The sequence below is a fragment of the Psittacula echo genome, assembly GCF_963264785.1.
Source record: "Psittacula echo genome assembly, chromosome: 11".
Taxonomy (NCBI): domain Eukaryota; kingdom Metazoa; phylum Chordata; class Aves; order Psittaciformes; family Psittacidae; genus Psittacula; species Psittacula echo.
Window position 1 is genome coordinate 405,032 of NC_137746.1, and position 21,448 is coordinate 426,479.

At 46.2% G+C, this 21,448-nt stretch overlaps 2 protein-coding genes across 5 annotated transcripts in view; both read right to left on the bottom strand.

The window, feature by feature from the left end:
* Positions 1-3,288, bottom strand: part of KDM3B (lysine demethylase 3B) — a 59,574-nt gene extending 56,286 nt beyond the window's left edge. For all 4 annotated transcript variants that reach the window (XM_080627381.1, XM_080627380.1, XM_080627379.1 and 1 more), the window contains exon 1: positions 3,010-3,288. In XM_080627381.1, coding sequence (XP_080483507.1) covers positions 3,010-3,180 — 171 coding nt within the window. In that variant the 5' untranslated portion in view covers positions 3,181-3,288. The remainder of the gene's footprint in view (positions 1-3,009) is intronic.
* Positions 3,289-4,417: 1,129 nt separating this feature from the next.
* LOC308226112 (C-terminal-binding protein 2-like) lies at positions 4,418-16,795 on the bottom strand. Its single transcript, XM_080627520.1, has 9 exons — positions 15,311-16,795; positions 14,388-14,542; positions 14,153-14,297; positions 11,638-11,844; positions 10,811-11,025; positions 9,867-9,997; positions 9,592-9,719; positions 8,945-9,065; positions 4,418-7,888 (listed from the first exon to the last, which is right to left on the bottom strand). Exons 1-9 carry the CDS (start codon positions 15,357-15,359, stop codon positions 7,717-7,719), a joined length of 1,323 nt encoding a protein of 440 aa, XP_080483646.1. The 5' UTR covers positions 15,360-16,795; the 3' UTR covers positions 4,418-7,716.
* Positions 16,796-21,448: the final 4,653 nt, after the last annotated feature.

A 21,448-nucleotide genomic window follows, 5' to 3' on the forward strand; every position in this document is an offset into this window, starting at 1 on the left:
TGCCCCTTGCTATTCAGCAGGCATGACACATGGACACCAGAGATGGCGTAAGACTAGGAATGTTCCTCAGCTTGAGTCTCCACTCCAGTCCTCATCTATAACTTCATAACCACTTCAGATCTGCCAAGATCCTTTTAGAGAATTTTACAAGTCACAGAGTTACCTTTAACTGCAATGACAGTGCCAAAAAAGCCAAGATTGGTTTTTTAATAAATCATGTAAACTTATAGTTACATAAGCTAAAACCAAAGAGGTATTCCATCCACTCACACATCATCCCTACTCCTTGCATTTCAGTAGTATAAACAGTTACAGAATCCCTCATGACCCTGTTGAGCCCCAACCCAGGAAGAGTGTAAGTGGAGCCACAGAAGACATTGCTCACCATATGAATGAAGTTTTCAGTGTGGATGTCTATTACACATAGGAAGACAGAAAGACTATCAGAAAAAACCTTCTGGCATAACAAGAATTTATAGTGTTTTGTACTTAAGTATAAAACACTTTGTGCTTACTCTACAAAGTATTGCAAAGTAGAGGGAATGTACATCAAGTACTTTTGCAGTCAGCACTCATTCAACGAACTTTTTTCCTTTGAAGAGCTGTATTTTACTTGCTTTGCAAGTAAACCACTTCAGATCCACTTTTTTACTTGCTTTGCAAGTAGAATTTACTTGCTTTGCAAGTAAAATTGAAAAAACCTGTATTTTATATATATTTTTATATCTTTTTAATATATTTTTTTTTACTTGCTTTGCAAATAAAGTATGTTCAACATGTGCTTGTTCATAAACATCTCTTTTACAGAAAAAGGCATTAAAGATATACCTACTGGTCTTAACAACATCCATCCACCCACCCCAGTTTTCTGCCTTTAACAGCAGCAGTAGGAGACATTATTTAGTTGATTTTTACTTTGCTAGGGTAGTCTAAAAGGTTGGTCAGCAATGACTGACCAGGAAACAAACTCTTACCTTTTATTGGACAGATTTACTGGAGGAAAAAAAAAAAAAAGAAAAAGGAAAACACCCCACCAATCCTTCCAGCAAAAGAGCATTAAGACCAACACACCAAAAATTCCCTACATCATACTCATATTTGGGATGGATGATTCCAGAATGCAAGAGTGCTGACAATACACTTGTCAAATGCAGTCTGCTACAAGAGTAGCTCTCCAGACCAGGTCTTAGCCCAAAACATTTTGACATTTCTCATCTCAAACACTTGCTCCATTTTCCTTTGAAGATCCCCTTTCTGCATGTTAAGGAGGTTTCTTTTTCCCTCCTTAAACAAAAAAAGGAGCAGCTAGAGTGCATCACCACAGCTCTCAACTGCAGACACAGGGTGCCAGGGCACCTGGCTTTGCCAAACTAAATTCAGCATACCCCTTCCCACTGATTGCACAGTTGAACTACTAAGACAAGGCCAAAGAAATCAGCATCATTGAAGGAAATCAAGGCAACTTCTCAAAACTGGAACTCTGCATAGAAACCCAAAGAACTTAAAGTAGTAACAACAAACGTTTAATAAAGGTCATCAGAAAGAGAACTAACAAGACTCTTCACAAACACAGAACCTCATGCCTTTTCCCCATGGGTCTATTTAACAACCACAGTTCTCAGCAGCATACCACCAGGTCTCTGAAGCATACCACTGCTCACAGCAAATACCTGCAGAATTGGCATTCGCAAAGAGATATATAGCATTGGTATCATAGAATCATAGAATAGTTAGGGTTGGAAAGGATCTTGAGATCATCTAGTTCCAACCCCCTGCCATGGGCAGGGACACCTCACACTAAACCATGTCACCCATGGCCTCATCCAACCTGGCCTTGAACACCGCCAAGGATGGAGCATTCACAACCTCCCTGGGCAACCCATTCCAGTGCCTCACCACCCTCACAGTAAAGAATTTCTTCCTTATCTCCAATCTAAACTTCCCCTGTTTAAGTTTGCACCCATTACCCCTCGTCCTGTCACTACAGTCCCTGATGAAGAGTCCATCCCCAGCATCCTTGTAGGCCCCCTTCAGATACTGGAAGGTTGCTATGAGGTCTCCACGCAGCCTTCTCTTCTCCAGGCTGAACAGCCCCAACTTTCTCAGCCTCTCTTCATACGGGAGGTGCTCCACTCCCCTGAGCATCCGCGTGGCTGTCCTCTGGACTTGTTCCAACAGTTCCATGCCCTTTTTATGTTGAGGACACCAGAACTGCACACAATACTCCAAGTGAGGTCTCATGAGAACAAACTAGAGGGGCAGGATCACCTCCTTCGACCTGCTGGTCACGCTCCTTTTTAAGAGCTCTTCTTAAGATGTCCACACAAGCATCTCACTGAGCTATACTTGTGCTGTTACCTTCTCCTGAACTCAGGACAACTAGAAGTAAACCAAGTAAGTGCTAAAGACTGTTTAAACACATTATATGAAGCATAAACTCCTACAGCTGAAAACAAAATCTGAGACAGAATGAAACTCATGATCCCCACTCAAAAGTACACCTTCAAACAAGGGCATCAGTTGGGCTGCTCGAGAAAACTGAGTATCTTACCGGGGAAAAATAAACAAACTTCAACCCTCAGAAGTTACATACAGATGGATCAGCACCAAAAAGCAGAAACCTCCCATGCGCGAGTTTCACACGTCGGTTACTTCCAGCCACCGCATCCGAGGCCACTGGGTCCGCTCCGCCCCGAGCAGACCCGTGTCCCGGCAGCTCCAGGGCCGATCCGCCACCGCGCCCGCCGCAGACCTGCCCTGCCGCCCCTCAGCCCGGAGCGCGTCCCGGCAGGCCCAGCGGGGAGTCCGGGGCGACCGCGGGGAGCCAGCACAGCGCTGCCACGACCCGCACATGAGAGGCGGCGCGCCGCGGCCCCGCCGCCTCCCCCGCAGCCCTGCACGGCGGCGGGAGGCCGCGGCCCACGCGGGCGGCCCGACCCGCAGCGCCCAGCCTGCGGCTGCCCGTCCTCCCAGTCCCAACCCCCCCTCCCCCCACCGCCGGGGCCTCACCGCCAGGTCCTGGGGCACGGCTCCGCTCATGGCCCGCACCGTGCCGCTCCGCCAGGCCCGGGAGGGCAGCGAAGGCCCCGGCTCCGGCCCCACCGCCTCGCCCTCGCCGGGCCCCGCCGCCAGCAGCAGCAGGAGCCGCTTCCCCACGGGGGAGGCCGCCGCGTCCGCCATCCCCGACGGGCAGGAACCTCCTCCGCCGTTGGCCCAAGCCCACCGGTCGCCGCCGCACCGAGACACCGAGCAACAGCCTGCCCCGCACTGGGCCTCCGAGCGCCGCCCGCCCCGTTCCCGGCATGCACCGCGCCGCACTGCTCCCCCCCCCCCCTCCCCTGCTCTGCCCCACAATGCCCCGCGCCACCCCGCCCGGAGCGCCCCGAGGTTCTGCGCTCCGAAGGCGGTGCCGGCAGCGGCGGGCGGGGCGGGTGACAGGCAGTGCGGCCTCGAGCGTGCGGCGGTAGGGCAGGGGAACCGGAAGAGTCTCGCAGCTGAGGGACCCGGGGGGGACAGACCGGGAGGAGCCGTCGCAGGCGCAGGGCCGCTCGTAACGGCGAGTTCAGACTCCGGAATTACCCTAGGAATTACGGAGTTGTCACGGAGGTGAACGCAGACAAAACCCGGCTCGGCAGCTCCAGGTGCAGGATCCAGTTGCTGGTTGGCAGGAGGAGTTGCTGCTGTCCCAGAGTAACAGCAGTGCCTCACAGGGTCCGGGGCTTCGCTTGTCGGTGAGGCAAAGTTTGAAAAGGCGTTTATTTAGGAGGCGATTAAGATACAAAATTGTTTTGCTCATGGTATGTGGCTGTCGTGATGAGCTGATACATTTGAACAGTTTTCATGTAAACCAAGCACAATACCCTAAACCCAACCCTTTTTGGCATACTTGGGCAACCACAGAATCCTTCGGGATCCAACACTTAGAGAAATGACACACAACTTCACATCTCTCTACTTGCACTGTAGCACTGACAGATACTGGAATCGGGAGCAGATGCTATCTTCCATACCAGAACAGAGAGATTCTTGTGGAAATAAGTTTTCTTGCACACATAATACTTCCTTGCTCTGGGAGTGCCACACATGACACTGAATAAACAGCAGCAAAGGCAAGTTGCTTTCTTTCACTTTCATTTATTCAAAGAGATTGTACCAGGCAGTTTTAAGTGGATGACAACATTTTATCTTTGTTAATTCCTGGTTAGAGGGATGCAATTCACTGGGAAATGGGCAAGGTAGCACCAAATACCAGTTTGTACAATGTGCCTGTCCTCAGAGTGCATTTCATGATTTCATCGCATCATCTGTACTCTTTACAGTGTGATTTTAGTCCTGATGTGTCACACAGATAAGATACTAAGACTTGCATCAAGAGCAGCTCAAAAGACTCTGTAGGTAAGGCTTCCATAGACAGCAGTCATGTTCTTTAGAGAACTTTATTAAAATATATCCAAGAAGTAATCAAACATTTTCTAACGAGGCAGGAGAGAACTGAAGTGAGAAAAACAGCTGTACAGAGGACAGTGCTGGAAGGTTTAGTTTACATGCTTTATTTCAATGTTTCACAGTTTAGTCATTGTCTACAAAAATATATTTCTGAAACTCTGAATCCTCTATAAAAAAGCTGGTCAGCAGCAGTGACCTTGACAAAACAGAAAGTACCTTAGGACAGTGTGAGCATCTCCTGTAAGCAGATTAGTGCAGCTAGGACACTCCTGCCTCACCCTGGCAGACTTCTGTTCTTTGGGATTAAAGCTCTGCACTAGTTCTGAAGGAAGGCATTAAAACAAACAAAATAAACATCAATCCTTCCACTTCTGTAACCTGCAACAGCTTGGGAAGGGAGCTGCAAGTCCCGAGTGTCACACATGAGAGAGTGGACAATGGACTGGGCACTCAGGGGATGGAGAAGACCACAGAGTACTTAAGTACTGGAAATATTTTTTTTGTGCTATCTGTTCAAGAATACCCTTTGTCTGGTAATAACAGATTCAGTCGATAGGTAGAGGGACAAATGTTGTATAAGCAAAGTAATCCTATACACACAGAGAGAGCCTTTGCCCTTCTTTGAGGTCATGATAAGGGTTCTGTTCTTTTTTACCTCAGTATTTTCTGCTGCAGCTTTAATCAGGGGGAAAATTGCCTTCATATACAAGCACAAGCCTACAGAGTGTTGGCTAGAACAGAGCCACTATCAATGCTGTCACCTTCGATTCCTTAGTACCCATAGCTGGAAGTATTTCTTATTACATCAATCAATTCCCACTAGGGAATTACTAGTCACCAGTATGTCTAGGCACCAAAAGTAAGAACCAAGAAACTCAGGTGTCCCCCAGATGAGATCTTTCCACTCTTCCTCTGCTCAGTTGATTGGCCTATAGAGATATTTGCAGTTAAGAAGAGAAAAAAAGAAATAAATTGCTGCCTCTTTAAAAAAAAAATAAATCTATCTTGCATTGTGCTCTAGAAGAGATACGGTCAATGTACTCTGATTCTCTGTAGTTACAAAGCTTGTAACTAGAAGCCGCTTACCACAGAATAATCTCAGATCTGAACCTCTAAGCAGGGCAGGAATTTTCAGCAGCAATTAATGAAAGAGTAGTTACTGATAGATTGTGGTAATACACAGAGGATGAGCTCTCAAGCCCTGAAAACTATTCCCCATCTGCCTGTCAGGAGAACAGCTTTCTGAGCTAGTAGCTTGTAAAACTTCGATTTCCTAGAGGTTAGAGAACTCCAGAAGGTGCTGCTGGTTATTTTCCACCAGACCCAGTCTCATCTGCTAAACCTGAGCTGCCAAGGAGGTATATGAATTTTAAGTAGAATCAGCATCATCCATGAAAACACAGAAGTGAAGAATCTTCACCAAGACAAACATCAAAAAGACACTCAGCACTAGAGAACTAATATTATCTCACTAATGCTAAACAGTTAAGGTAAAATCTGTAAGAAAACACCTGAAGTTTACTTCATTTTCCTTTCTTGAATTGTGAGGTGTGAGAGGTTGGAAGGGAATTAATCACTTCACTGCATCAGTAGCAAGCCATTATATGAAGGCAGAAAAATTTAAAGAAAAATTTTAATTAAGGAAAAAAAAAAAAAGAAATCAAAACCCTGAAAACTTAGTGACTGTGAAAGCTTCCCTCAGCTTCCCAAACAGCCCAACGAAAGGATCGGGTCCACACCTCAAGCTGTATTTCCAGTCTATTCCCAGCTGCTCAGCTTCCAGTCACAGACACACAACAGGGAGGCAGACCAACCCACACACAGGGGGTGCCTCCCACATAGCACCGACTTCAAGTAGGCTCACACAACATGAACAAATCAATTGTGAATTGTTACATGTTGTGCATGGAAAGGCTGTAGCTAAAGTGTAACACGGTAAAATTAAAGGAAGATGTGGAATTAAGGATAATCTTCTCCTGTGGAACCTGTTTTGCTCCATCCCCCTCAAAGAAGTGATTCATACTCAATCATTTGGAAAATAGGAAAATTCGTGAGAGCAACAATCCTGCCTTGGCTTCCGGTGACAAGCTAAGAGGGTTCTTTCTCCTTTAGTATCCCAAAGCTTACTCATGTAAAAAAGAAAAAAAAAACCAAACAAACCCACAACCAAAAGAACATTGTCCTGCCCTGCGCGCTGTTGGAGATGCAGCGTATGGTGGCAGAGCTGGCGTAACTTGCTCAATCAGTGAAAGCTGCCTTCTCCATCAGCACAGGAATCAGTGCTACATTACTTCTAGTTGATGCAGTGATGTTAAAAAAAAAAAAACCCACAACCAATCTGTAGCACAAAGCTTAGAATTCTAACAGATACCTTGATACCTTGTGGCTAACCACACACCTGTGTATGAGGAACAAGCAACTGCAGTTGCAAGTTACTGCTACCTGCTGTATCCCAGGGCATACAGCATACAGCATACACAAGTTTTTCCCACTTCTGGATTCTTTTGCCTTCTCTGAGTTAGAGAGACTCCAGGGTGAACTACTGTGAACCCTCACAAACACAGTGGTCACCACAACATATCTGATGACAGTTTAATCCCTTCCAAACTATTTACAGGGCTGACTTTGAGACTGTTACTTTTAACCTCAGGCCTGGTACTGCATAGACTGAACTTGTATGGTCAACAGTGAGCAATGCCTGTTCTCACAGGAAACCTTAATTAAAACAAGCAAAGTAACACACACAGCTGAGCCTAGGCTGCATTCTACCAAGGGCATAATAAAGACAGTAGAGTCACAACTTCTCCAATTCACTAGTATTTTCCTAGAGCTCCCCATGGCTACACTTGAGAGGTTCAACCAAATTAAATTTAAGCTACAAGTCACAAATGAATGGTGTGCACTGAAGTCTGGTGTTGGGAACCTTGAGGGCCACTCCTGATCAGACAGCTCCACTGCAGTGTTTGACCCCACAAGGACAGTTCCCTGTCACAGACAAGCGGGGTAGATATATGGGAAAATTCATTTGTTAAACTAAGTGTTTCCAAGAGGAGGCAAGGTCACTGCTGCCTTGCCCCACGGAAGGGGAAAGATTGAGGGACTAAAACTAAAGGGTTAAAAAATAAAGGCAAGAGCTAAAGTTTGCCAGTAATGAAATGCATTCTCCCGTCCTGCATGAACAGGAAACAGTCTCTGTAGGGTGTTAAAGAAGGTCCTAGGAAGAGATGCCTTCCTACTTTTATCTGCTGTCAGATGAAAGGAAAGATCCTGCTATTGGTCAGCAGGAATCTCTCTGTCTGCATCCAGTTTGCTTGTCTCTCCTGGGGAAGGGGTACGCGGTGCAGGGTGGGAAACAGGAGGGATCCCATGAGCTACAATCCCTTCCACTACTGGCGGTTCTGGCAGCGCAGGGGTGGCTACTCCCACTACTCCTGGAGGAAACCTAAAACCAACAGAAACAGAAATTACAAGCTTGTCCAACAGTTATTCAAGGGGCAAGGAGCTATGCCCTCAGGCACCTGCTGGATACAAACCCATCTTTCTAACAGAAATGCTCTGTGACAGAACACAGGAGAAGTCTCCAGAGCTGAAGAGTAGCAGTTATATCCTAATGACACCCATTCGCAGATGGGTCATGTATTCAGCATTTAAAAACTGGTACAAAGTTTATTTCCAGTGGAAAACAGTGTAAGGTGTTGTGTGAAGGTACTGTGAAGGACTAGAAATTCCCTCTCCATCAGCAGGAGGAGCACAAGCTGCCAGTTATCCTTCACTGGACTCCAAGATAGAAAAAGTAAGGAACTGAACTAATAAAAACAGCTACAAGTGAGATGAGAAATAGGACAGCAAAAGTCATTAACTGCTAATGAACTATTCTTCCATTACTTCCCATTCTGCCTCCCTATGCTTTCTCCAGAAATGTATCTGAACCTCTGTATGTCTCAGAGAAGGGAAGAGAACGTATGTCTTACTTTGCAGATGGAAGAAAAACAGAAGGGAAGCAACCTTCCCAGAATCACTTGGCAAGTCTGTAAGACAAATAAACTGAAATACACTTTTATTTAGGCCACTGCCCAAATCCACCAGACAATGCCTCTTTAATACTCCGTATCTGAGCTAGAATTGAGAAGTGTGCTTTGTTTATACAACTCTAATGATACAAGCAACTTCTAAACTTCAAGATCCAGACCTCTTCTTCTGGTACCAAGCAGGCCTTCTTATATAAGGAGATCTCTTGGGCAGGTCTTGCAAGGATTTGGAAAAACAAACCAGTATGCAGCTGGAACTAAATATGACCAAGTAAATGTTAGATCCTAGTACAGCTTCAGAAGTGCTGCTGTTAAGTTTCTGGAAAGAGTTCATATACAGAGCATACAGGAACAGAAACAGCTTGCAGCTACAAGTTTGGGTTCTCAAACCCAAAGAGGGATGCCGGCCTATTTCAGTAGGAAGATAGGCTTGAAAGCAGTAATTTGTACAACCTAAATACACATCTCACCTGTAAGCTGCAGCTCCATTGAGTTCTGGGTGGACAGTTGCAGGATCAATACTGGACCACTGAGCTGCTAGCAGCAAGTACTCCTTATTAACACAGTTCCTCAAAGCATCAGGTATGTGACCTGCAAGAGTACCAAGAATTACAAAAAAACCCAGGACTCAAGTAGAAAGGGCTCGTCCCCTGAAGCATTTAGAAAGGAAAGTAAAAAGGAAACGCACATGATTTTTTCCATCTATCTCCACAGGGTAACACTGGGCAGGAGAGACTCTTCTGAACAGCTACTCTCTGGAGAATACAAGAAATTGATCCTTCCTTCCCACTTCTGTGATCTTATAGAAATTATTTGCCACAAACTGCAATTGTCAAGCCTCACCTTCCCCAAGAGACAGTATGTACTGCTCCAGAAAAATGGTGTACAGTATAACTGTCAAAGGAATTATTGCAAAGGATGTACTAGGTACAAGGTTTTCCCAGGGAGGGAAAATGCCACTCCAGCATTAGTTACAAGACAATTACCAACTTACAGTCCAGTTTTAGATACCAGTTACTGAGCCTAAGTTTTCAGAACAAGGACATAAGCCTTGCAGTGAACTAACAAAAGAACACTCTGCAGTAGCAGCTGCAGAGCACACAGTCTTCCTCATTACCTGTAATAGCTCTGCGGATTTCTTTAGCTGCATCTTCTCTGGATTCAATGGATGCTTGCTCACTGTACCAGGCAGTGTGAGGCGTGCAGATCACATTAGGCGCATCTTTTAAGGGACCCTGAGCAAAGCTGTGCAGGGGAGGGGAGGAGGGAAACAAAAAAACAGATAACCCATCTGTCCTCTTGGCTATCACCATAACTTGAATATCAAAAAGCAAGAGTCATCCAGTGTAGGTGAGTCACATGCTAGCAGTAGACACGCAGGTGCAACATTACCTGAAAGGCTCAGATTCGTGCACATCCAGTGCTGTTCCTCTGATTCTCCCCTCTTTCAAGGCTTGTGCTAAGGCTTTCTCATCTACCAGCCCTCCCCGGGCTGTGTTCACTAAGAAGCAGCCCTGGCGCATCTGGAAGAACAAAAATATTAAGTGGTTTGAGAATGAGACTTTTCATGGAAGCTAAGTGAATCTTTGAAGTCTACTGGAAATGAACAGGAGCCTGCAGTGATTAGATGAGGCCTGAACAAACTAGGGATACTCTCACTGCAAAGCTAACCGCAAGGGAAATGCCTGCAAGCAATGCTTGAGAAATTTGCTTTAAAAATGTACAAACAAAATCACAAGACAAGGGCAAAAGTGGAACTCTCAAATTCTGCACTCCATATTCATCCTACTAATTAAAAAGAAAAAGGACATGAATCAGGAATCCAGCTTGTCATGGATAAGCCCAGCCGGTAACTCAGAACCATACAAAACTGGAATACAGCGTCCAGATGTCTCACATGAAAGCACTGATAAGCATTCATAGACTAGTGGAGCAGAGCCCGAGACTGATTTTGCAGTGGGCTTGGACAGAGAGGCTTTGGCAGAGCCGTGTAAAGAAATTTACACAGTCCCAGCCACAGCACATCTGGCTCGAACAGCCAGAGTCAATTATGCAATTTAAAGGTAATTTGAAATTATTGAATCACCTAAAGCATTTAAAAGTGAAATTACTTGGCAAGAAGAGCCAATCCTATTCTCCTCCTAATGTGAAATTCTATACAGCACAAAGCACAGGGACCCGGATCCACACATTCCCAGCCTCCAAAGGCGGCAGCAGCAGGAGGCACATCACAGAGGCAGCAGGATTCACATGCTCTCAGCCTCTGTGAAAGCAGCAGTTTCTGTTTGCATTCATTTCCACAGTGTTCTGTGGGGGAAATCAAGCTCCTGCTGCACCTGTTTAATAGTGAAGTCATTGATGAGGTGATGGTTATGTTCATTCAGGCTGCAGTGCAATGTGATGCAATCGCTGTGCATTAGTAGATCCTGCAGGGTTCCTACTCGTTGTAAACCCAAGGATCGCTCCACTCCATCCGGCAGATAGGGATCATAGAAAATCACGTTGAAGCCAAAGGACTTGGCTCGCAGAGCCACTGCCTGTCCAACTCGGCCTTCACAAAAGAAAACCCACAATCATCAAGGAAAGGTAAAACAAACTTTATAGACAAGATACTGGGGTAGACTGGGAGCCTACACTGGACTTTACTGCCAGGGCCCAAGGTAACGTAGCCCTGGAAACCCCTGAGATTGCCACAGGGATCCAGAGGAGGTTATTCAGTGCTGATCCCATATGGCTAATTCTAGTCCTTCCCCATGCAATATAGCCAGAGCTTAGCCTAGAAGGAGCTCTGTTTTTCCAGACAAATCTAGACCCTTAGCCAGAAGCAACAATAATCTGATTACAAGAACCTGAGGAAGGAGCTGGTAGCTTTCAGGTGGCTTTGTCACAGAGCCTAGCACACAGGGAAACAGTCACTGAGAACTGTCTAAATATTCCAATTATTCTAGCCATTTGAAAATAGAAAAGAAATCCCCAAACCCATGGCATATACCCAACTCTCGAAGATATCCAGCACCACAGAAAAGGGCACTGGTATTCCTTACAAGTCAGTGCGTTTCACAATAAAAAGCTGTAACATTGTCACTTGTTTTCAGCCTGTGGCTCTCATATTCACAGAAACTTTCACAGTTCACTTTCCAGTCTAACAATTCCCATCACTTACCTAGTCCAATGATGCCCAAAGTCTCCCCACGGATACGCACAGCACCACCAGCCACCTCTCGAATCTGTTCTACACTTGAGGCTCGATTCCCTTCCCTCATAGCCTGATGTAGCCAAGTAACACGGCGATAGAGGTTCAAGATGTGGCAGAGGGTAGAGTCAGCAGTCTCCTCTACTGAGGAGGAAGGGATGTTGCAAACTGCAATGCCTACAAAGCCATAGAGGTCATATAAGATTTTCAGCATCACAATGCTAAACCAACATAGAGCTCTTCAGGCATAAGTGCTGAAAGATAATTCAGTGCTCCAGAACCACTGCCAAGAAACAGGATTCATCTCAGCTCATTCACAGAACACAGAAATGATCACCAGCTTTTTAACCCCAAGGAAATATCACTCCTTCCTTATAAATGTCCATTTGATTGACACACTCACCAGAAAAAAAAAAAAAAAAAAGACTGAAATAAGAAAACTGGCTCATACCAGTGATGCAAGAAACTGACTTTTATAAGATCTGCTTCCAAAAAGATGCACTCATTCCAGAGAGAGTCCTGACAGATTAACTGGCAGACCGAAGAAGAATTAAGACAGATGGTTGAGCTCTTTCGTGCCTCACAGTCCAGATGCTCACTGCAAGCATCAGCTTCCCCAGGAGCAACAATAAGTAACTAATTCATTAAACACAGAGAAAAGCCACAGGAGCCTCTCTAAATCCATTTGAAGTTATACTTAAAAATGGTGACACGTAACACTCCCACTCTAGAATGACATAAAACCACAAGGGGCCATAAAACCTATGGCTAGAACTATCAGGTAAATTACTAATGCAAACTGAGTTAAAGTCCTGGAAGTACAAAATACTGTCAGAAAAGGGAAAGACGGAACACTGCAGCAAAATCTGGTCTTTCTCTGTTGTGGTTGTCCTTCAGTCAACAATCCAGCTAAGAAACAAAAATAATTAGATTAAAAATGGTCTCTTCCCAAATGCAACCATCGCCACTTGCCAAACCAAGAAAACTCTCCCTCTCAAAAGTCTACCACCCATCCTAAAACTAGGCACAACATCTAGGCAATGGTTGAAGGCACATAAAATTCAGCAATGCATCACTCTTTTGTAAGCCCATTACAGAGGAGACATTTGACTAAACTCAGACTATGTTCTCCCAAGAGAACTAGGGAAATCTCTATGAAATCCTTTGCAATTGTGCTGTAATACCACATAGACTACTCAGAGACATGAGGAGGGAAGACAGGGAAACCTAACTTCTTTTAATCTCACTGATTACCACCTCAGTCAACTTCAGACAAGCTACATTCATCTCTTACACAACTAGATACAAATTTGTGTTTACATGCAATATTATGCCTAAATGTAAGAAATGCAAGCACATACAACAGCCCTTTGGTCTGATTCGAAGACTCAGAACAAATAAGGAACAGTATCTTACCTCAGAATGAATTAAAGGGCCTGGGTAAGTATGAAAATAACCATTAGCTGTCCATGATAAAGGAAATCTGGCCTTGCCTGAGGGTCATCATAGTACCTCTCCAAAGCAAAACTGGCAAGCAGCAGTCTTGATGGTGAAAGAATTTTACCCATTCATTTCTCTTTGAGTTAATTAGAGTGGGGAAAAGCTTTGAATCAAAGATATGGAAAGTGGAAAAGCCCAAGAGTAGATCAGTTTCCAAACTCAGCCCAAAAACGTAATGGCTGGATGAGAACCAGAGACCTTGCCAGGAACTATTGAGCCTTTCAGCTGAAACATTCAGACCAGAAGACCTAATTCAAGCACTAGACAAATAAGCACTTCTCTTTTACTTGCAATTCAGCTGTTCTTACAGATCCAGAATTTGTAACATCTATATCAATTTTACATGCATTTGATTTAAGCTTAATCTAATCTGCATTACGTTAAGAAAGATTTCAAATCACTTACACAAGCCCAAAATAAGAAAGAACAGGGTATTTAGACGACCTAAATCACCTGGGGGACTACAAGGTCTGATAGTCTCACTGTCTAGCAGCTTTGGTCACCTGATCCAGACTCTTCATACACATAGGGCTCTAAAGGAATCAGTAATAGTGTTGAATCAGAACCTACATGTATATTAAAAAATAACAGGAAAACTCACTTATCAAGTATGTACAGTGAGTTTATCCTGCACCAGTATTTGCAGGCTGCTTTTGGACGTCAGAGTTTGCTGAATTCTTTTTTCACAAACAACCTAAAGCTGTCTCACCAAAAGTTACCTGGACACCATACTCAGGTTTCTGAATCACAAACAACAGAGACACTGACACCTATAGCAGAGCAATCTGAGCTAAGAATCTTTCTTTCAAGTCACCTACCAACTCTGATATCGTCAGCTTCTTAAAAATGCCCAATATTAAGCAGCTTCAAATCTTTTTACATAGAAGATCTAAAATGCACTCAGCTATAAAACAGAAAAACATGTGTAGTGTTCCAGTTCCCATTCAGTTCTGATCACAACAGAGCTCTAATGGTGTCATCATACCTAATTCTGCAGCAGATTTGATGTCAACATTGTCATAGCCACTGCCAATGCGCACAATGACCCTGAGGGCTTTGAATTTCTCCAGATCCTGACGAGAAAGGGTAATGGTGTGATACATCAGAGCTCCTACTGCCTCATTCAGCACCTACAACAAAAACCCGGGCAAATCAGTCTCCTTCAGTTAGCCCAAGAGGCAGAGCTCTATGTCTGAATGCTCACACATTTTTGTGCCCACCTTTTCATGGATTTCCTGAGTTGACTGAGCATCACAAAATGCCACTGTAGCAACATCTTTCAAGATGGGCATCTCCACAGTGCAATCTCGTCCATCCAGGAGTGCAACCAGTGGCCGTGTTGGCATTGGGCCATTCACAATAGGAGGTCGTATGCCTATTAAAAAAAGTCAGCAGGAGTGGTTACATGAAAGACAAGAATTCTGAGTCTCATTTGCTAGTCCAACAAGTCATTAGTTCTATTCGATTTCTGTAGTACTTCAGAAGGGCTTAGTCAATGCAAAAGAAAAAACAGTAAATAAACAGGGAAATAAAGCTAGAGAAAAGAAAAAAACAAACAAACACAAACAACCCCAAACCTCTGCCACCACTATAAAAAGAAAAATAAGCCACGTTTTATCAATAATAGTAATAGATAATATTTAGATATTATAGATTATAGTATATATATAATTTATATATATTAATATATATTATATAGTATATATATAATAGATAATAGTAGCGGTCTGCTCAGAAACACGCCTCCCTACCCTAGCCTCTCAAAAGTAGTTACAAAGCCGCTTCAGGCCTACTGCCTGTTAACTAGCCCCTTCCCTCCCCAGCGTGCCAAGACACAGTCTGTTTCCTGCTTAGTAGCGCACAAGAACCCGTACGCTCATGGCCCCTGACAGCCGCCCCTCTCTAGAAGCCCCGGCGTTCCCCGCCTCAGGCAGCGTGCTGCGGAAGCGCCGGGTGGAAGCGTGCCCGCAAGCGACAGGATAGGACAGGCGGTCGCCGGAAACCGCGGCTCGGCGGGGAGAGCAGCTGCCGGGCCAGAGCCCCCGTCGCACAACGGCGCTCTGCCCTGTCTGGCGCTGGTCCCCGCCGCCGGGCGCGGCCCCACGCGGCGCGCCGCAGCCGGAGGCCTCCCGCGCCGCCTCACCTTCACAAATCCTGTCCAGGCGCTGCCGCTTCACTTTGTGCCGGTCCATGGGCCGCGCCGGGCCGCGCCACCCCTCAGCGCCGCGGAGGGACACTCCGCCACTCGTCTCCGCCGGCTCCCGCCACCAACGCAGATACACCTACCCCCGGCTCCCAGGAGGAAGCGGAAAAGCCGGGCCCTTGGCCCAGCCTGCCACAGAGATACCGCAGGTTGGGGCGCCGCTCGCTTCCGCTTCCGGTCCCCGGCGGCAGCCCGCCCCATGGGCCATTGCGGCGAAGGGGCGTCCAGCCGCGCCCTCATACGCCTCAGTCACAGGTGGCGCCGGGCCGCGAAGAAATGCGGAGCTGTGCTGGGCATGGCGCTCGCCGCCCTGCTCCCCCTATCCCGGCGCCGGGCGAGACCTGCGCGGAGTTTACGACACCGTCCGCGGGGAGGGGCTGCGTGGCCTGAGCCGCCTCGCGCTCCCTCCCGCCGGGGCCCACGCAGCCGGTGAGGCTCTCGGGCAGTCCGACCAAGGCCTTCGGGGCGCGCGGGTGCGGGGCCTGGAAAGAGCCACGGCTACCAGGGAATCTGACCACGGTGGTCTTGGACCCCGAGGATCCTTGAGGACCGCCAGACCGCGTACGAGAACGGGAGAAAGTAACGGCTCCTTGCGGCTCCCTTCAGAACAGGGCTGCAGCAATGACCCCACTGGCAGGTGGCACATGTGTGGCACCTTGCCTGCTTTGTGTTGGGGGCATGTTTTTCTCTGCCTGTCTTGTGCTTTTAGAGACAAGAAGCGTATAAAAATGTGACAAACATGGGCTTGTATTGCCCCAGAGAATTCTTCATTATTTAGCAACTTGTGGTAACTGTGTGTGTAATAGCCCTTGGCAGGACCTTCTAGAAATGTTTTCCATCTGTTGTTTTTTGGGTTGGTTTTTTTTTTTTACTTTTCAAATCTATGTAAGTTTACAGCGTTCATACTGCCTTGTTACGGACTTCCCAAGCTTCATTGTATTTCATGTGTTCTGAACCTGACACCTGTTTACTTTTGGTGCCTGCAGTGTTGTATTGACTCTGTACAGTTTTCCATTTCATGCTCTCCAAGGAACTTGGGGAGTGGTCAGTAGGTCGAGAGAGGTCCTCCTCCCCCTCTACTCTGCCCTGGTGAGACCGCATCTGGAATATTGTGTCCAGTTCTGGGCCCCTCAGTTCAAGAAGGACAGGGACCTGCTGGAGAGAGTCCAGCGCAGGGCAACTAAGATGATTAAGGGAGTGGAGCATCTCCCTTATGAGGAAAGGCTGAGGGAGCTGGGTCTCTATAGTTTGGAGGAGACTGAGGGGTGACCTTATTAGTATATATAAAGGGGGAGTGTCACGAGGATGGAGCCAGGCTCTTCTCAGTGGCAAACAATGATAGGACAAGGGGTAATGGGTACAAACTGGAACACAAGAGGTTCCACTTAAACTTGAGAAGAAACTTCTTCTTGGTGAGGGTGACGGAACACTGGAACAGGCTGCCCAGGGGGGTTGTGGAGTCTCGTTCTCTGGAGACATTCAAAACCCGCCTGGACACATTCCTGTGTAACCTTATCTAGGTGTTCCTGCTCTGGCAGGGGGATTGGACTAGATGATCTTTTGAGGTCCCTTCCAATCTCTAACATACTGTGATACTGTGAACTCAGGGGTTTATAGACCTCTGTCAGATCCTCCTCAGTCTTTACTGAAGAATTTCAGTGTATTCAACTCTTCCAATTCATACTTTGATCAGCCTTGCTGCTGTTCTCTGTATCTCTTAAATCTGTTGTATTCTTTGATATAGAGGGCTTAAAAGGACTTTATACAATTGCTTAATGCTTTTCTCTGTTGTTTATTCTTCATATTTTATTAAGTTTTAGTTTTAGTTCTGTGAAACTCCCAAGACCTTCCTCCTACGTAATCTGTGCAGAGCTGGTATTTTTTCATGTAAAGCTGGGATTGTTTTCTCCCCATGGGAGCTGACCTAGCTAAAGATACTCATGGACTGCCTGACTCCTAATTTGTTCAACCGATAGATTTGTGCTTCTGTCTACTACCTGTAGGTGCCTGTATGGATAAACAGTAGTTATGTCCACACTGAGAAAACAACATACTATCTACTTTTGTCCACCCAGCATCTTCCAGTAGTAGGCACTAACACTATGTGTTTTCCCTCCAGTTACCAGGAACTTTGTGAACTCAGAGCTATTGTCCAATGCACTATTGGGACTTCAAGACAAGACACCAGCTCTTAGGGTGTCTTGCCTGAAGACTGCAAGGCAGTATATGTCATTAGTAGTATGATGTTCTCACCCCTCCTACTTCAGACAGGAGTCTCCATTTTTTTCATCAGTACCAAACATTGTGAATGTTCTTAGTTGCCACTTGTTATCTCTATATAGACTCTAGGTGGAGATGGCAAGGCTGAAGATCTGATAGGTTTACATGGATTTATATAGCACCAGCTAGCAGACAAGGGGAGCTTTCTATAAGGGAAGGTTACTCAGCTTCTCCCTTTGGGAGGTTTTTAAGGCCTCCTATGGAGCAGCTGAGGATGGCTGTTTTCAGAGAGAGACCAGGGCTAGGATGGACTCTATTCTGCTGCTTTCTGCCACTCCAGTGCTTTGTCATGGTTTCTGAGGTCTCATGTAATAAGCAAATTATCAAGGAAAGAAATAGTAATGCTAACAGAGTTAATCACCATGCACAAGGAGCTTGTATGTTCTGCTTTACATTTGAGTTAACAACAGAGATCCTGGCAATTATAAAAGGCATGATGTCATTATAAAAGGGGTGATGATAGTAGAGTTAAACAAGGTCTTGCTTTTCTCTTAGAATTCTGTTAAGTGCTAGAGTAAAATGAGTTGCACTCTATCACCCACATATGCTTTAGCTTTCTTCTGCCCTATGAAATCATACGCCTGAAGGTTGTGATTCTCAGAAGATGTCTCCATGCTAATTTATCAGCTTTTATCTAACAAAGCCCACCTGAGGCCGAAAAAGCCTTACAATCGTGCTCGTTAGGAAAAGCCTGTCACCTTTCCTACACGTCCTCTGGAGATGATCGAAATACACAGAGAGCTGTCCCAGCAGCGTTTGCTGGACACTGTTCGAGGTATGTCAGGCTGGGAGTGCACCCGGAGGGCTTGGCACGGCCCGAGGGCGGGACCCGCCAGGTGGCGCTCCTGCAGCGCTCGTGCACACTGCCGGCGTTCCTGCGGCTTTCTTGCAGCGTTCTTGCAGCGCTCCAGTGGCGCTCCAGCAGCATTCTGGCAGTGCTCCTGCAGCGCTCCGGCAGCACTCCTGCAGTGTTCTGGCAGCGCTCCTGCAGCGTTCCTGCACTCCGACAGTGTTCCAGCAGTGTCCCTGCAGCGCTTACTCTTGCAGCACTCACTCCTGCAGCATTCCTGTAGCACCGCAGGAAACACAGCCACAGCCAGGGGCTGCAGCTGCTTTTCCAGCTCATCACTCCTAAGAGAAGGCATTAGGACAGGTCTCGCTGGGGAGATGGCACAAACAGGAACTGCAGGGGCACACAGAGTATCTTGTGCTTTCGAGCCCCTCCAGGCCTGCATGAGGGGCTTGTTTTTGACCCCAGGGCACTGGATGGTGTCAGACTCTGGTAGCCCCTGTGCATGTGTCTGCATCAAGAAGAGATGATGCTGTACTCTGTCTTCCTTCCAGCTATTCTGCCTCCCCAGCCATGACCAACTGAGTCCTGGGGCCAAGCTAGAACATCTTCCATTTTATTACAAATTATATAGATCACTGGGGTAAAAGAAGTGCATAAGCAAGCCTGTGATGGTGCCTCAGCTATTGACAGCTTCCCTTCAGCATGAGTTAGTTAAAATAAACAATAAACCCTTCACCACAACAGTTTCTATATACTATTACCAAGAAAAATTGGGCAGCGTTACCCACTTTGCCTGCATGCACGATCTGAGACGCAAGCCCTACCTTCCACCCATTAACCAACACCCTTTGTGCTCTGGAGCACATGGAGTCTCCCTCTGCGTTTACGCTGACGTTCACCTCTGTATAAAACTCCCAGTAACAGCTCTCTTGAGAGCAGCGAGGTGTGCTCCTGGACTGTCAACTGCATCTTGCTCATAGCTCTTTGGGCAAGTACTGTGTTGGACATTTAAAAAAGAACAGGAGAGATAGGAGGGAAGAGAGCATTTTCCTGAGGACAGACAAAAAAATTGGAAATCTTGAAAACCTTGTTGCTAGGGGCAGAGCTGGTAGAGAAAGCCTCATCTGTCTGGGCACAGCAGCTCTATGCTGTGGTCCAAAGTCCTGCCAAGTGGGAGTGGCTCGTACCTGGGTCTTTCCTGGTAGTCTCTAAAGTACCTAATGCTGCTGATAAGATGTAAAGTAAACAGCCCCTGCGCTGCTGCCCTCCATGTGTCCATCTCTTTTACAAGCAAAGAGGAGAAAATGTACAGGAGTGATTAAAATAGAAACCAACTGCAAGCAGCTGGAGCCTGCTCCCTCTCACTCTGCCCTCCGCAGCACTGAAAGGTAGTGAAGATGGAAGCAAGATGGGACCTCTGATCTTTGATGCCTAATGTGCCTTGGAGTCCCATCTCATGGCTTGAATTAACGGAAAGCCAGTCCATCTCACAGTGGAACACAGCTGCACAGCTGCTACTGAATCAAGTGGAAATAATTCTGTAACTTGATTGCTCTCATATGTGTTTGAGTTTCTTGCTAGGAATAGTAAAATCTTTTTCTTGTTTCCACTGATTTTCTGTTTGTTACCATGTTCAATATAGTACCTGTCTTGTGAACAGCTGCTACCCTGAAGGCCTGGGCTGTTTTGCACTGCCTGTGTGCTGATTTAGCTCACTTGAGCCAAGGAGAGAGCAAGTAGCTGCTCTGACAATATGCATCATGGATATACTAGGATGAGAACAATGGACTCATAGTGCATTGCTTAAATGTCTTTGAATCAACATCTAGTGTAATGCATTATTAACACTACTTACTTTTTCTATGTTCCTGTCTCTGAAAAGATTTAGATTTAAGGTAGTAGAGCAGTGCTGCTCTAAGGCGCCCCTCCTCTCTTCCCTTGAAGAAGTATTTTGCCTTTCCAGTTACAGATAATTTTTTTCTAAGCTGCTCATGACTCAGGTTGCTTCCAAATCTGTCATCCAAGCACATGCACGCTGATCATTGCCTTGACTAGCTGGCACAAAGGGACTGTAAAGGAGGCTGTAATCCAAAACCTGTGTGCTAGGTGGTACTACTAACACCAGAGCAAGTCAGCTGGGCTTTTTCCTGCAAGCTTGGATACAGACACCAACACATCTCTGGATAACCTATTCTAGCACTGCGCCAACTTTTTAGCAAAAAAGTTTTTCACAGTATCCAGCCTGACCAACCCAACCTAGAAACTGTGGCTGTCATCGCTTCTTGTATCACCTGCCATTGCCAACATGAGTTTGGATTTGTCACTTTGCAACTTGCCTTCAAGTATCTATAGGCTGGTAACAAACTGCCTCTGAAATTCCTCTTTGCCAAGTAAACAAGCCCAGCTCTGTCAACCTCTTTGTTGGTCACATGCTTGGTACCCCTCCACTTGGACCCTCCCTAGTCCCTCCACATCCCTCTTGAATATCAGAGGTAGTGAACTGTGCACAGCAGTCCAGGTGTGGCCACACTCCTGCAAAGTAGACAGGAATAATGTCCTTCAGTCTCTGGCTGTGTTCTTCCCAACACAGTGTGGTGTGTGGGTTGTCTTATTCAGGATCGGAGCATAGTGGTATCCATGCAACTTCCAGGTCCTTTCAGTAAGGCTGCTCCTCAGCCACTCACTCACCAGCCAGAACAGACACACTTCACTCTCCTTCCCAAACTTCACAAGGTGCCTGTTAAACTAGCCCTTTCATTTCTCAAAGTCCCTCTGTGTCCAGCATGTCAACTGCCCACCCTAAATTATTATCACTGTAAATTTACTAGTTCCTTTTTCCTGTAGGATGACGTACAGACAGTTATTCTCAGCAAAGATATAGTCTGTCCATTAGGCTGTATGACTTTGTGTGTATCCAGACAGACACCTAATTGTCTCTCATCTTCCTGCTGTGAACCACACTAAGGCTAAAATCCAAGAGCAGCTTTGAATGCTTTATTCGTAGG

Bases quoted from the DNA above. Each gene is read 5' to 3' on its own strand.
- LOC308226112 (XM_080627520.1), bottom strand. From the start codon at position 15,359: ATGGACCGGCACAAAGTGAAGCGGCAGCGCCTGGACAGGATTTGTGAA. The intron at 9,998-10,810 runs GTGCAGCAGGAG...TTGTTCTTCCAG, and splicing joins ATGACTTCACTATTAAACAG to ATGCGCCAGGGCTGCTTCTT. The intron at 9,720-9,866 runs GTAATGTTGCAC...TCCCCTGCACAG, and splicing joins CACGAATCTGAGCCTTTCAG to CTTTGCTCAGGGTCCCTTAA.